The sequence below is a fragment of the Falco naumanni genome, chromosome 1 (assembly GCF_017639655.2).
Source record: "Falco naumanni isolate bFalNau1 chromosome 1, bFalNau1.pat, whole genome shotgun sequence".
NCBI classification, from domain to species: domain Eukaryota; kingdom Metazoa; phylum Chordata; class Aves; order Falconiformes; family Falconidae; genus Falco; species Falco naumanni.
Genome location: NC_054054.1, coordinates 12829293 through 12845836, shown reverse-complemented (window position 1 = coordinate 12845836; position 16544 = coordinate 12829293). Strand labels below are relative to the sequence as shown.

The 16544-nt window shown below is 40.9% G+C and overlaps 1 protein-coding gene across 4 annotated transcripts; it reads right to left on the bottom strand.

Moving 5' to 3' along the window:
• Positions 1-1851: 1851 nt before the first annotated feature.
• On the bottom strand, positions 1852-16486 carry ZNF330 (zinc finger protein 330). 4 transcript variants are annotated; one of them, XM_040581401.1, is made up of 10 exons: positions 16425-16486; positions 12388-12515; positions 12092-12111; positions 11904-11974; positions 9707-9786; positions 8281-8407; positions 7423-7527; positions 4750-4796; positions 3498-3615; positions 1852-2822 (listed from the first exon to the last, which is right to left on the bottom strand). In XM_040581401.1, the coding sequence occupies exons 2-10, from the start codon at positions 12505-12507 to the stop codon at positions 2545-2547; spliced, it is 966 nt and encodes a 321-aa protein (XP_040437335.1). In that variant the 5' UTR covers positions 12508-12515; positions 16425-16486; the 3' UTR covers positions 1852-2544. The 4 variants fall into 4 exon arrangements, with proteins under 4 accessions (XP_040437335.1, XP_040437393.1, XP_040437466.1 ...); XM_040581459.1 differs by lacking the exon at positions 16425-16486 and adding an exon at positions 16236-16397; XM_040581532.1 differs by lacking the exon at positions 16425-16486 and adding an exon at positions 15932-16197.
• Between the last annotated feature and the right edge of the window lie 58 nt (positions 16487-16544).

The following is a 16544-nucleotide window of genomic DNA, read 5'->3' as shown; positions in this document are numbered from 1 at the left end:
ATAAGCAGAGAAGGATGAGAAAGTACAACCCATAGCATCGTATCCTGCATGTCCTGTCACAAACTGACCAAATCCATTAGTAGAAAATGCGGTCACGGTTGTCTATTCCAGCTTGAATCCACCTGATTACTTTAAAGCAGCTTAAACTTGCTTGTTGCGACCCCTCGAAGGCCGGCCACTGCAGGCTGAAATCCTGGGCCCTATTTCCAGCTGGGTTCACAGCACAGGCATTTCCAGTGGTATGAAAAGCAGTACAAAGAACAAGCAAATAAATGCTTCTGCCCATGGAGCGGTAACCTTGCTAGATTACAGCAGGTATCCTGAGCATCTGCTGCAGGCAGTGCTGTGGCCTTCTCTTACGACAGTATCGCAGCAACACGCGTTAGCTCTGGAGGATTGGTCTTGTGAGGATCAGTGCAAGGACATTTCAATGAGAAAATGAGTAATTCTTTACTCTGATTATGATGATTAATTCTGTTACGTCAGCAGCTTTTGGCACAGACAGTGACAGCAGCAGATTTCACATGGGAAAAACCTAATTCAAGAGCCAAGAACCTTAAAGGGGAATTTCGATGAAGTAATAATATTAATGACACACAAGCAGCTATAATTTTACATACATGCAGAAATGCACATACTTTCCTCAATCCTATATAAGACTTTGTACTGATGTATAATTGTTTTGTATTTCAAGCCAAGATAAAAAAACTGGCATTGCTGCTGGAATTGACCAGCCACAGATGGACTAACTTTGAAAGTTTTTGGACCATATGAAATTGAGCAGAAATTCTATCACGGGTGCCAATTTCACAAAAAAGTAATCGCTGTTGAACTGGCAGGCATCCTACTTCCCTCACTTTGCTTGGTTATGCGAAGACTAACCAAGACATCTGTCAGGTACGTAATTTAAGATGGGTAGCTCTTTGCTAGTGCATGAAACTGGATGGCCCTGGAGTTTCAGTTTTTGAATGGGATTTGGCTTCCAGTCAGTGCATTAACCGGTTTCCTCTCCAGTTCTGAAGGCAAGCACTTGACACCCACTGATCAGTTCATGTCCTTCTCTCCAGTATGGTTTCTTTCCTCAGCTGCCATAACCAAGCTGTGCTCTTTGTCAGATTGTTTTTGTTTTGGATGCCTTCCAGCTCATGTCTTCTATGCAACTGGTACAAGAGGAATTTAGGAGGGAAGTACCAAGGCGACGTTCCTCAATCCTGTTTTGTTAGGAAATGCTCATTTGGCAATCCCAACATCATTAAAAATTATTCTCAATAGGGTACGCTCTGCCAACATATGACCTTTAACTCTTAAGAAACAGTAAAGAAAACACCACAAAGGTAGGTAATTCTATAATCAGTTCAGGTATTTGACAGATAACAAGGAATAGCGCTCTTGCATTTAAGCTTGACATTTAAAAAGCTGGAGTAACGTTGCAGGTGGCTGCCCTTGTATCTTGATCTGTCTGCTGTTAAAGCTGCTATCCTACCAAAGTTCCCCTACAGGAGGAAACTACATTCTATCACTTAGATGTGTAGACTGGTAATTAACACGTTGACTTTCAAATTGGAATCACTGCTAACACTTCTGCAAGTGTCACCTCCTCAGCTCAGATGTGCTGATCACACAGCCTTGTACCAGCACATTTGCACAGAACCATATTCAAATCCAGTATTTGGAACCCACCTGTTTTTTTCACCTTCCCAATTCACATACAGGGGTTGTTTCCTACCAATTTTGTAGGGGTTTTTTGTCATGTGCAAGGAAAAGAGTTGAAGACTAGGCACAGAAGAAACCAGTCTCTTGTTGAGCTAATGAGAAATTATAGATTTTGGTGGTAGCGAGGATGCACCAACATTTTTATTGCAATAAATTTTTTTATTATCCAGGGTGCACTTGTAATGACTGCATATAGCCTCACTGATTAATATCCAATACTAAAAATGCTGGAAAGGTAATGTTCAAGTACATAGAGAACGACATTGATCTGCCTTACCTACATAAACAAGTTATTTTAGTGTCAATTTACGCTTTGTATACAACCTGCTTTCCAATTATTCAAGGGAGATCAATATTTATGACAATTCATTAAAGAATGCAGTTGACTTTTACTGTGCAGACAACAAAAAAACGCAGTCACCAACACACCACTACATTAATTTTATGAAATCAGTTAACAAAATTATTGTAAAAAATAACTTATTTTCTAATGAGCAAATAGAAACAAGTTGTACAGCTCTCCCACATTCCTGTGTTGATAGGCAAAACCGGCATTGAACCATTATACTCAGTAATTCAAGAACAAAACCACTTCACTGCTTAGGGGAATAAAAATATTTTTGCCTTCTTCCCCAGTCCCAAACTCAATATTGGTTTATACAAAAAAAAACCCCCAAACCTCACTTGGAGTTACTGCAGAAGTTCCATACTCTTTACTCTCTAACTTTGATACGGAAGTACCTGATAGAACTATCCTACTGGCATGTACATGATTCAAGTGAAGCACTGGTTGGCTCCTTCCAAGTTTTTTTAGTTGCCAGCATACTAAGCTTAATCTTCCGATTCCTCATAATGTGCATACCCACTAGCATAGGTCCTTCCTAAATTCAAATTGCTGAATACATCTGTGGTCTCAGTATCTGAATCCTTCCCTCCCTCATCAACATCATCTTCATCATCATCTTCTGCTTCATATTCATCATACTCATCCTCACGGTCACCTGCTTCTCCAGCTTTGCTGGAGGAGAGGCTCTTCCAGTAGGCATCATAACCAGAAGCTCCATCTGCATCTTCACCTCCAGTCTGTCGGCCAAATTTCAAAGAGCGTGCTGCAGGCAGACAAAAATCATTATGTTCCCGCTCCTCAACAGCAATTTGAGTTGAGCATCTGACATTTCTTTTCCATCCTTTTTCACTACTCAGCAAAGAGCATATAATGTTACACATACTTCTTCTAAATCTGACATTTTCAGATTCAATTCTTGCTCTGACAGAACCTTTCTGCTACAAACAGCCTATCCCTCTGCAGCCAAGTTTGTATAAGCAATAACTGCTCCCAGAGCATGACTTGGGTTTTAGGATAAACCTTTGGTACTCTAACCAAGAAAACCTGTAATTGGATGTGCTTTGCAGACAGAATATATTATTGTGATTCATTCAAGACTGGTTGAGGTAGATTGTATGTATGTCATCAAATTGCACTTTGAACTTCATTAGCCAGCTTCTTGTAGATGAAATAATGACTTAGGGGTGATTTTTTGCAATTGTTCTGTAACTAAAATCTCAAACTAGACAACAGTTTTCACTGTATTGCAATCAATTAATGATTAAGAATAAGAGACTGCTTTATTCTAGAACTAAGAAACAAAGTTTTTCCCCAAAACAAATGCAGCAAAGCTCTGCAAGTCAACTGAAAGTAAATGGACTTTACTTAAGTTTTCCTATGCAAAAAAGCAGTTGCCAATAGTACTTGCATTGTTTGTTAGCTAGAGAAGCAGGCTTACTTGACATGCTGAGATCCTTTGTCTGCTGCGTTTCATGGCCACATTTAGGGCAGGGAGGCTCTTTTCCTTTTTCCTGCTTGAAAACCTTACTTCGCACATGATCATCACAAAAACATGCCTGTGGGGTGAAAGAATAAAAAAGGCTAAATGTTTTAATCATAGAAGAATAGTCTCCAGCCAGAAGCAAGCTAAAAAAGTGTCGAACAGCAGCAGGATTTTCTGGTTGGGATTAAAATTTAATGAGCTCTATCTGCAGTGGAACTGGAGTCTGTGCGCAGAGCAACGGCTCCTGTGTTGAAAGTAAGTTTCATGGCTTCCTGGGGAAAAGACTGGGTAAAAGCACTGATAAACAAGCACAGAAAGTAGCACATTCAGGAACAGGATCATAGTGCTGCCCACAAGGAGCCTGGAAAACTTTGCTTTACATTGACAAGCTTAAACAAAATACAATCAGCGATGTATGCCAGAACATATCTATGCAGTGACCTCAAGGCAAGAATTAAGAGATTGAAATTTCACATGTTGAGCACCAGGGTGCCAGTGAACATACCTGGAGAAAGGAAGAATTTGGAATATGAAATCAATGCTATGGGAGACTGCAGGGAAACAAAGAATGTAAGAAGAGCAAGACCAGGCAAGAAACCAGCACCTGCAGAAATCTGGGCAATGCTGATGATGAAGCAGGTGGAACTTTTTACACAAAATTACTTCCAAGTGTGTAAAACCAAAAGCCTGACATCAACAAATTAGCCTGTGCATCTGCAAAACTGGGTTAGCTGTGGAGATTATTTCTATTGGATCCAGGCTGCAGCAGCGTTTTCTGGTGAGATCATCACTTGACTGTTTTATAAAAAAAACCAAAAACTTTTAAAATTGTCTTGGTTCTACACTGGATCCACACATAGTCCAAAGCCTTGGATTCTGTTCAAGACTAAGGGTTTGTTTTGCGTTTTTTTTCTGAAAAGGCCCAAACATTCTACAGAGCCAATTTAAACACAGAGGGCTGGACAAAGTGAAGATCACTTCACCTGGTGTAAAGATGCACAACACTGTCTTGTAGCAAGTGTGCAAGCACAGATAAAAGCCCTTTTGTCCCCCATAACGCTGCCTCCAGGCTTCAGAAACTAATACAAAAGTATGAATATTTTTTTAATAATGTAGATGAAGGCATGACAAGGCTTGTTACCAGCCTTGGGGACTAAGGAGAACAAGTCTAAAATCACAGCTACTTGCAACTGTTTTTACTCTTTACCTTACAACGCAGGCATGAATGCTGCCCAAGCCTGTTACAGGAAACACCTGTTGGAGAAAATCAGTAAGGAAAATTCAGTACTTGGAAACTGGAGATCTGTGATGATTTTAAAACCTTGTAAAAGTATGTAATAATGTAACTGAGGTGCTTATTTTTAATTCCTTGACACAACTGCACTTTGGCAACGCACACCAGTTGTTTTACCACACGGTACCATTTTACTACATTTTTTTTCCAAGTTTAAGTGCAAGTACAATTGCAGTAATGTGATTTGACACTAAAAGTTCAAGAGCAGAAAAAGTTTAACTATTTCTTGAGTTTCCGAACTTTTAAACACAAGTTTCAGAACCGATTTGGTATTAAGTGATCATCTTGCTTTTCCTTTTCTCACAATGTCAAAAGGAGGAGTGCTAGTATTTTACAGTCACTTCAAACAACACCACGGCAGCCTTTAATACCTTTATCTCATTTATATGGGATTTGAGAACACTTAAAGCTTGCAAAATTCCGAAACTAGAACAGTTACTTTTTTCCGTAGCTTCTGTCATGTCCTCCGGAAATGTACTTTCTTACACACAACTTCAGATGAAAATCTATCTAACTGTGTTAAAAAATTATAGCTGGCACATGAACTGCAACGAGAATCAGTGCTCAAAATCGAACTTGCCCTTAAGCTTCAAATTGGTTTCTTTACTCCCCGAGAGGGAGTATAGTAAAGGCAACCACACAGGAACTGGCAGCAACACAAAGCAGGTGAATAGTTACTCCTCAAGAAGCAGTAATTTTATCAGTCCCTGTGCAAGACCCATTCCCTTCCACCTTGCCTTACCCCTGTGAGAACAGTTTTTGAATCTGAAGTAATAAATATCCTGAGTTCTCCACATGAGCAGGACAGCCAGGGGATTTAGCACTCTGTTAGGTGTTTAAAGATGGAACTGGAAATGCTAATGCATATATATTCAAACATTTCTGGAGTATCTGCAATTTAAAAAACTTCTCTCAGAGAGTGATGGACAGTAACAGTACTTTTTCCACAACTAGAATGGGATTTAGACCACAACAGCATGACTGCATTTCAAGTTCATGTATCCTGTAGAAGTTCAGCTTTTATAATCTTGTTACCACACACTGATGAAAATCCTGCCTCTCTACCAAGACTGCACTGTGCCACAAAATGTTGAACACAGTGAAAACCCTCAAAAAAACAATCTTCCTATTCAGGGTGTGACATCACATCTGTGAATTAAAAGCTTCCAACAATCACTGAAAAAACATTCTTGTGGAACAGCTGTTGCTGCTTCAACATTGCTGTGCAGGACGATATTCTGGCAGAATATATCAAGAGAAGCTAATCAAGGCTTAGAAAATAGTTGGCTGGGCAAAAATGGATCTGAGATGAAAAACGATATAAAAGATTTCTAGACGCAGACTACAACATTGAAATCAACAAATATTCTGAATTGGAAGTAATCAATTAGCGCAAGAGATAAGTCAGTTCTGAAGAAAACAGTCTTATACATGATAGAGCACCTTGAACTTCTATAATATGGATTGAAAAACGTTGCAATAATCAAAATACATACAGGTTTTGGAAAGGATAAACACTTGTTTCATGGGGATAAACCAAATAGCAGCTAATGGTGGGCAGAAAAGAAAGACTCCTACAGAAGATCAGTTATTTCAAACATTATGCATAGTCTTGGTTTGTTTGTGTTTTGTGGGGGTTTTTTTGTGTGGGTTTGTTTTTTTTTTTAACTTCCCCTGAAGTTTCCCTGTTTCAGCCTGAGATGAGTAGTGGACTAGAAAATTCGGCCATGACCATCATGTCCTCTTACAAATACCAGTTTCAGTTTTGTCCACGCAATTAATCAAAGTTCAAAAGGACAAAAAGTCTTCAGCTACACCTTCTTTACTCAGTAAAAGTGGACATGTATCAATACTGACACATTTGATACATTACTGACTTATATGTCCACAGTCCAATGGTCAGTGAAGAAACTAACATTGAGTTCATGTTCTGGATGAACCCTAGTTTTGTTACTTCTTTCTGTGCTCACCCTGTCTCACTGAATCAGATGATGACTGCTTCCTGAGCCACAGCCTTCCTCAGGACTTGCTGCTTCTGCAAAACCAACAGCTGCTAAACCTTCACCAACATACAGGCCATCTGGGAAACACAGCAATCTGGGAAAGTTTAGCCAGACTAACACAAGTAGTATTATTTAGAGCAGCTGTTTTCCATGAGAAATAGGTATGTCGAAACAGTTCATCGGTGTGGTCAGAAGAGTGGAAGAGTGCTCCTTGCCTGCAGAGCTCTGTGGACTAAAAAAGCAGCATTAGCAGTTCCAGCAGTTTTGCTGCAGTCCTGCCCACTGCCAACCCTGCAACTTCAGAGACGGCTGGCTCCTGCAAAGGCAACTTCCCTTGGGAGGCCTGTAAAAGCCAGGCAGGGAAACAACTACCATGTACAATCTGGCATGGAGGAAGGTCAGAAACAAAAGCTCTAATCTAGATAACGGGGTATCAAGAGCAAGCACATAAGAAACAGGCCCTTTCCTCCAGTGGTGGTAAAAGCTATTTGGAAAAGGTGATGGAGAGTATCCTGGAGCACAGAGGAAGCAATTGGAGAGTCTGCTTAGCTGTGGTGAAAGGGATTATGAATAACTAACTTACATTTAAATGTCTCTGCTTCCAGAACTTGGCAGCTGGCTTGATGTTCAAACTGATCATCTTCACAGAGGAAATCGTGGCAAAAAGAGCAGGCAAATATTCTGCCTCCTAAAAGATTTATCAAGGCAAAATAATCAGCAATAGGCATAAGCATCAAGTTCTGCTCTGCAAACAATTTAGGCAGTAGTTTCGACTGACGACCGCTTCTTCCTTCTGTCACAAATGCTTCAACAAAGTCCTAAATCAGACACTGCCATCCATTATTACACTGAAAAATACCATGTATCTCACAATGTAAGGCAGCACAAACATAAAGCAAGTATTACTTCTAGTTATTTTCTTCATTTTATTTTGACTATGGCATTAAGTATTTTTCTTACATCAGATCACGTTCTCATCCAGCCTCCTTCCCTCCCACCGCCTCACCTCTGATGGGCACTTGAAATAAACACTTTAAAGGATTCCACAAATGGAGATCAGTAGGGTTTGCTATGCAATTGGGAATCCAAATACCCATACTAGCATGCACAAGTGAAGAAGGAATGGCAGAAAATTGTGTGTTGACAATCTGATGCAGTGCTTAATTATGTGAAGGGCTCAGCTGCTAAGACAGTTAGTACTTTAGATTACATAACCCTCCATGAGTTGAGCAGTTATGTTCTTGAGCAGGTCATTTACATTCCCCCCTGCATAAGGCCTATTTTTAAAATGGGGAGAGTGCCTTGCTTTGAACAAACATACTGCAAAGACTAATAGTGAGTGAAGATTCAAAATGCTATGTTAAAAATATAGAGTAATTTAAGCAATGTGAGTAGAAAAGTATTGGTTAGATTTTCTTACTTTCAAGTGTAAGCAACCTACCGTGGTCCCAGACACTTCTTTCGCACTCAACACATTCTGCATCTGCAAGAGGGCAGATACATGCGTGTGTGCTGAGACACTTCCTCCCGTGACACACCCAAGCTTCACAGAAATCACAGATTGCACCCTGCAATTACAGAAAGGTATCATCTTGCGAATTCTGCAATATCTAGAGACAGACTCTTACTCCATAACCCTGAATGTATCCAAGTATCCATTCTCTCAGTGGGTTCATTTCAGCTGAGCTAGAGAGCATGAGCTGCATCTGTATTCCTACCAAGCTGCTCCACGGTTCATTTCGTTTGTTTGATATTCGTTTCTTCAGGATTAAATATCATGCAAAATAACTTGGTTTTCTCCTTTTCTGATTTTTACATTTCTTATCATAAATCTTATGCATGAAAATTGTGTCCTCCAGCTGAAACCTGAGATCCATAAATGACAGCAATGTTCTGGCAAAAATGCCATTTCAAAAAAGACCTGAAAAATGCCACTAGATTCTTACATCTGAAATTACTCATTTGGATTTTAAACCAAGCTATATTAGAAAATAAGCTCTGCAGAGAGCAAAGATCAAATAACTCATTAGAAGTAAGTCAGACTAACCTTCATTGTGATTAAACTACAAGATCTACACATCAACTATCCCTTAATTGCAGCATTTAAGAAGCCTCCTCAGCCCCTATGTAACAAACTACCATGTGCATTACAAGCACACAAAACTAAGAAAACAATGGTGAATCCAAATTGATTGTTGATGAAAACATTGCATCAGTGAGTACAGGAACTTCAGACTGGGAAGGCCGGTTGCGTTACTGAGAAAAGCTGATTGCCAGCTGGAGGCAGAAACAGGACAGAGTTCAGCCCATACAGCGTTCAGTCCAGAGGCTGTGACATGCCATGCTTTGCTTTCCAGAATGTAGAACTAACTTCTAAGAACAAAAGGCCAGAAGCTGTAACTATCTCTGCCGAAAGCCCAAATGTTTGTATATGCTTTTGAATAAAATTCCCCCCCTAATGCCATGGAACAGATTCCTCTCTGCAACACTGATGATCTTTGCAATACTGAGAAGAGAGTGACAAAAGTCCACTGGTTTCTACAGAATGATCCTAGATTTTAATGAAGACTGGGAATCGGCTACGGGGCATGTAAGCTCCAGTGCTGTTAATGCACGTGCTTAGGGCCTGCCACCAACACGTATCTGTTAGCATCCAGGACGTGTGTTACGAGTTTGCAGTAGCTGAACCTAAAAATGCAAAATTTGGGTTTTCATATATGGGAAAAATCAGATTGGAATGGTAAGATGAGAAAAAAACCTTGGCACAGTACATGCTACTGTTCCATAGATCTGTTTTATATTTTTTGAGCAAGATTTACATAATATAGTCTCATAGGGCAAAAGAGCTTGTGATTTTGTATACATACCACCATTGCTAGTCCCGTACTGTACACACCAGCATGTTTTATAACACAGTCCGAAGACTTCATCATGCATTTGGTTTTTCCTGTTAAAAAAAAAAGAAAAAAAGGCAAGCAACCAGAAGAAAAGTATGTAAAAATCAAAAACACTTAGAATGAATGTTCATGTAAGAGCAGTACTTCAGCCAAACGTCTGTGCTTAATTGTAAATCTAGGTAAAAATAATGCAAACGAATGTCTGCAACCTGCAACCCACCCTCACATCTCCCTTAGATCAAATTAATTATCCGTTTTCAGCCAAAATCTCTTGCCTCAATAGTGAGATAATGAGGCTGTGCATTGTCTTGCTTTATGTTTTGAGGCATTGGCAAGAATTTCAAATGTCAAAACAAACCAAAAGCCAAAATTAAGGTGAAAGTCAAGCAATGACATCTTAATAAAGCTGACTTTAAAATTGCTGCTACTTCTGTCCCACCATAAAAGCAGCATGTGCTGTGTGCCGGGCTGAGGCCCTCTGAAAAAAAAACATGTGCATCTGATCATTTACTTACTTAGATACATGGGGGGTTTTGTGCTGGTGGGGTTTTTTTTCTTTTTTGAAGAGATATTACCTCCTAGACAAAATAATTCCCTTTAAATGCAGGGGTTGTGTGAGACAAAAGGCCACAGTCTGCACTTAAAAATCAAGCAGTTAGGGTGACAAGTTTCTCCTACTCCTTGCCTCTGACATACCAGAAAGATCCACGTTCTGTATGCAGTTATACAAGCAAAGAAAATCTTGTAGTTAGTCCGGGCTACTGCAGTGGAGTTTTATCACTGATTTAAGCTGCCCTGCCACAGACCCCTTCAGTAAGTGTTATTGCCTGCTTAGAGAAACCAGCAAAAGGGTGCTCCCTGCAAACCCATTCAAGAGCTGACAAAAACCAAACAACACTCTGAAAGTGTCATTAAATCCCAGTATGCAGCATCAGCAGAGTTTTGTATTAAATCACACCTCAGATACTAAATGGCATTTGGGAGGTGGTGGGGGTATTGCTGGGCCTGAACATTGCAGTACAGCTACCTTGCTCCCATTTCTCAGCGACTTCTCTAAGAAAGATGCTGTTGGTTTACAGGAGCTGTCCCCAATATTTGACTAAGCACCAAACAGCTCTAATGGTCTTTGTCTTGGAAAACCCTGGAACTCAATATTCATTTTGTGGCTGTTGTTAGGAACCCTTTTCCTCCAGAAACATACTGCAGCTTAAGATAAATTCAACACACAGGAGTCAACTTCAGATGTATAATATACTGCAAGATAGACAGTATGTTTTTAGTGCTTCACTGCATGATGACAGAGGGAAGACTTAGGAAGGATGACACACTGCCATTGCACAAACAGCCTGGCTTCCAGAAATGCTCAGTATCTGCAGGTCCCAACAAAGGCACTTGAAGCTGCAGATGTCAGCAGCTCTCAGAGTCAAACTACAAAACAGCCAAATTGCTTAATGACAAATCAAAAATCTGCAAGGGTGTGTTGAAACAGTAAAACAACAAAATTCACTTTAAAGTATGAAATTACTATCAACATCCCTTGCAAGCAAGCAGCTGTTTTGTGTTGGGTTTTTTTTTTAAAGCGGGGGGTGTGTGCATTTTAACCTGATTCAGAGCTGAGTTTTGTCACTAGGAGTCCTTTTCTTGTGATTTCAAAGCATCAGCCCTCTAGCACATATAAGTAACATGAGCAGCATATTACATTACAAAACTATGTAAGTTGAATAATGTACTGTTGCTTTAATTGATATTAAACTGATCAGAAATTATATCACCCCTAAATTTACTGGCACCTTGCTGGCAGTCAAAGCCTTTTTAACTTTGCTCTTGTTACATTTTTATGAAACAATACTCTACGTGGTCACTCTAGGGTAATGGTCAGTCAAGATGTTCTCAATCCTAAAAGGCAGTGAGGCAAATTCTTCTGAAGATCAAATACTGAAGACAAACCAATGACCCTAACTTGCAAACCTCTGGGTGTCAGAGGCATACCCATGAGTGCATGATCGAGCAAGATCACTTCTCAAGGAGGACATTCACAGCAGATTTAAAAGAACCTGCTCCACAATTCACAATGGTACTTTAAGACAAAGGTACTCTTAACTGCTGAGAGTTTAACGCTACAAATGGGACTGAAGATACCATGGTTTTGTTCATTATTTCTACTTACCACATTGTGCGCAAATAGGTAATTTTTGAACAGAGTTACAGAAGTAGCAAAAAGCTCTGTTCTTCTGTCGTCTAGGCACATGGAGGGGAGAAAAAAAAAGCAAGCAAGCATTAAAAAAAAAAGACCTGTAAAATGTTTGAAACCAATTAATACTAAACTACTGGTTTTAGAAGGGGAAAAATACTTACCTTTGGCACTTATCACATTCCTAAAGAAAAGAAACAAAACATTGGTAACTATTTTTATTCTAACTAAACTACATAAAATTTACAGACCCCACAGGGACTCTGATTTAAGTTCTGATTAAGAATCTGAGTTTTTATTCAAGTATTATACCCCTGATGCAAAATGTAACTTAAATATAAAGGAAGGATGGCAGGAAGATTGACATTCTAGTGGTGTTAAATACAATCAATATATTATCGCTGGGTTTACATAATGTAAAATCACGTACTGTAATATATAATACTTCAGGTTATTTTACCATTGAAGCATTGCAAGGGTGTTTGGCTAAATCTATGTTGGCTCTTGAAGCCCTTATCTGCTTTTCACGTTCACGACGGTTCTCAGCTTTCTTACGAGCACCAGTCTTCTTTTTAGGCATTTTTCACTCTGTGGGAGGGGAAAAAACAGGTATGTAATGAATGTACATAAAACGACGTATGTAAATACGTGGATACACGTGACACATGCAGCACTAAAACTGGATCTTGGAGTTCCCACGTTAACTGTGCTTCATCTCCATTCGTTTTCTCTTCTGAAAGTTTCTTTTGACACGTAGATTAAGGGGCCAGTCCCTTAGGAAGAGTCATGTGATAAATCACTAAGAATACTGTGATCTGGAAAGGACTTTGCTGTCTTACACTTTGCACATAACTGTCTTTGAAGTATTTTGTCTTAAAAAAGCCTATCTTGCCATGTTTTATAGGTTGGTTTGCAATGGGCTTCTGGTTTTAGTTTGCCTTGCCTCTTTAATAAGGACAATGTTCAGCTCATTTTCACTTCTCTCTCTTCTCATGCTCGCTACCTGCTTCAATCAGTTAAAAAGCATTCTTCAGGTAAGCAAATTGTTGTGTACTGCAAAAATGCAGATTTCACTTTTCATGAAGGCTTAGAAAACAAAATTGCATACAGATTTAAGAGCTATGACAAAAGGATGTTTGTACTGCTTATCATTCTGGCACATGAGCAATAATGAAGAGATGAGCATGCACTGCTTTAAGATGCCACTGTTTCCCAAGAAGGGTTCACATTGATTTAATTCTATCTGTTCAACATATGTGTCTACTTTAACATTCTAACATGGAATGCAATACAGTGGTGAGACCATCAGGCAATCAATCAGACCACTGTTCTCTTGTCATATCCACAGTACTCACATATGCTTAGTTTACTCTGTGTTTATAATAAATTAGGCAAGTATTATCCTGACTTCATGAAATGGACAACTAAGATTAAAGGTGTGGTCTGATGTCAGAATTTCTCCCATTAACATGGGCACTCAAGATAGAGGCCCTTCCTTACGCTCCATCTTTATCATCCCCTCATTTCTGCTGATGAAACTGTTGTTGGTGTCACATTCTAAACTAGATACAGGTTAAAGAACTCAAACCCAAACCAACAAGCACCCGCAAGGCCCAGATTAGCACAATCTGATGGGGGAAGACAGTGAAAGGGGCATCAGGGGTATTTGCTTAGCAAGCATGGGAATAAGAAAGCAGCTAAGGAAGAGGCAAGGACCACTCTACTGACAAAAAAGTTGCCTTATTAAACATAGTTCTAAAAAAAACACTCCTGAGTCTATGGCCTAGGTGGACATACTTTTTGTGCTGTCACTACCAAATCACATTTCCTTGCAGACAAGATGGCTTAAGTTTTGGAAGTGTTTAGCTCTTATTTTGGTACCTCACCACTGTGCTTCTCTTTTGAAAATCTGGCCTCTCTAGCGAGTTGCCCCAGCATATATTGCACTGTACAACTAACCCGCACTTCTTCTAGCTACAGGCTAGCTACTTGCTCTGCCTCCGATTTCTAAAACTGCAGAAATGTATTTGCAAACAATTGATAAGTGAGACTCCAGTGTAATCTTAAAATCTCCATCTGCACTTAGGGAATGAAGTACCTGCTTTTCCCAGCCTCATCCCTAACTTCAAGCAGACATGTATGCTGGTATCTGTAAGGGAGAGCTGAAGCATCAACAAGCAGCAAATTGTAGCAGCTTAAACTTGGAAGAAAAATTAGTATCTTCATTCAAAAAGTCTTATAAAATAAATCCAACAATCCTAACTTTCCTGAACAAAGAAATATATTGTTCTGACCAAATGCTAAAATTTGGTTTTGATAGCATACAGAAATCAGTTTTCTCACCCTGCAGCACTTTGCACTGTGTTTAAATTGTATTAGTGTCATATTTTGTAGTCAAAATCGTATTGCTGAGCTGCCTGCTGGCAGTTGTTATTATTCTAGAGCGTGACGGTTCTGACACTGGGAGTCCAATGTGAGGACTCATATTGGACTTGCACACTAATTTTCAAACTGCTCGAATGCTGATTTTACAACAGAATCTAATGGTTAGTATTTATACCTTGACTTCTACACATTACCTCGTAATTGAAACCACCAAAATGACAAACCATTTTCATGAAAAATGGTCTCAGTGATACTGAGGACACACTATGAGAATTCTTTAAGATGATAGTTTTTAGAAAGTTGCACTGAACTAAACAACAACAAAACTGCAATGTCAGGTCCTTTTAATAAAGCCATCAAGTCAAACCAGGCTTTCAAACACCATCTCATAAATAAAAACATCCTATAGATGAGTATGCTATCACTCTTTCCCACTGAGCTTCCACTTAAGATGTTTGTTGTCTTCGCCCCGAGTTCCAAATTTTTAGGGAATTTACCATCTTTTGATTTTCTGACTGGAGCTTCATAATGTTACAATTCCAGAAATCATGACAGTAAAAACTTTGTTTACCTACAACTCCTTTCAAATCACAGCATTGCACCTTTTAAAAGCACTAATCAGTATCTAAAATGTCGCTACATTATGTTCTACCTCTACTTTTGGCCACGCTTCTGTCATCTGAGGCTGACGGATGACCCAAAACTGTTATTTAGGCACGATAACACCTTTACTAAATGCTCAGACAGGAAAGCCCCAGTGGAATCCGTCTGCAGTCCAGCTCCCCTGCAGGGTGCAGCAGCCAGACTCTCCAACTTAATGGCTGATGCTGTGGCACAGAAAGCTCAGAGTTCAGATATCGGCAGGCTGTGTATGAGGTGAACAGCAGTTCAAAGGAAAAGCCCCAAAATGTACTGTGTGAGTACTGGGTCCCCACCACTGTGTGTTTCACTCTGTAAAAGCTTCACCTACTGCTCTTCACGTGCCTCCTCTATTTGGTAAGGTGAAGGTAAGGGCAAAGACAGCAGTTCCCACCACAACTCCAAAGCATGCTTGTGTATTTTAACTGATGGTTTGTGCTATGTAAAACACATAAAGTCTGGCATCTAAATTCTCTTTTGCTCATACCATGCCTGTGCCGTTTCTTCCCCCACCTTAAAAATTGTCCTTGATGAGGTCCCAAAGATGCACACTAAGTTTGCAGCAGACAGGAAAGCAGATTGCATCAGCAGATTTCTGGATTTTCTGTGCTGAGCGCGACATTCCCATGCGTCATATTATCTCGTCTTATGTGACACACTAACCACCTTGCTGTCACAAATATAATGAACAGCTGTAACAAGCTATACATCTGGGGGGCTGGGTAACTGTTGCCTTACTCTTGTCATGTCGTGCATGTACTAACAGCTAAAAGAGGCCTTCCATATTTCAAGACTTCTTGTATTTGAGCATAAAATAGCTTCTACCTTATGCATAAGCATCAAAAGAGGAATCACAGTGAATTCACTGGGTCACATCTGATTCTATGGAGAATTCAACAAAATCTGCTTTTCCACTTTGCAAGCGTTACGCAAGACATCAATATTTGGAAAAATCTCTATTAGCAGTATTTCATCCTTACGTCCTTCCAGTCCACGATTCCTCCTAATGACGAAATCATTTCCAAGGCGCTGTGACTTCAACGCCGTTCTCCACCTCTGCGGAGCTGCCCTGAGGGCGGCTGCGCTCCGTAGGGCCCGGGCGCGCAGCGGCTGCCTCAGGCCCGGCTCTGACCGGCCCCCCGCAGCCCCCCCGTCCCCGCCGGTAACGGTCGCCAGGCCGCCGCGCTCGCACGGCCCGATTTATGGCTGTCAGGTGAAAGGCCACCAGCAGGCGACAGCTTTTTCGGAGAACACGCGCGCTGCGGCCCCTCGCTGGGTTGTTACCTTACTCTTAGCACTTTCACCCAGGCCCCCAAACTGTCGCAACGCGTTTCCAACGCGGATCGCCGCGCTCCGTATTTCTCGGCCCGTATCTCCGGGGGCGGGCAGCGACCGTTCCGCTAGCTCGGACCGAGGAAGGCGCGGCCGCCCCCTCAGCGCCCCCCCGCCGCCGCGGCCGCCCCCCGCGCCCACCTGGCTCCAGCGGCCCCGCGGAAGCCGGAAGCGGCGCGCTCGGTGCGGAGCCCGGCCGGCCCCGCGCGGCGAGGCGGGAAGGTTCCGAGGGCGGCCGCGGGGGCCGCGCCGCCGCCTCAG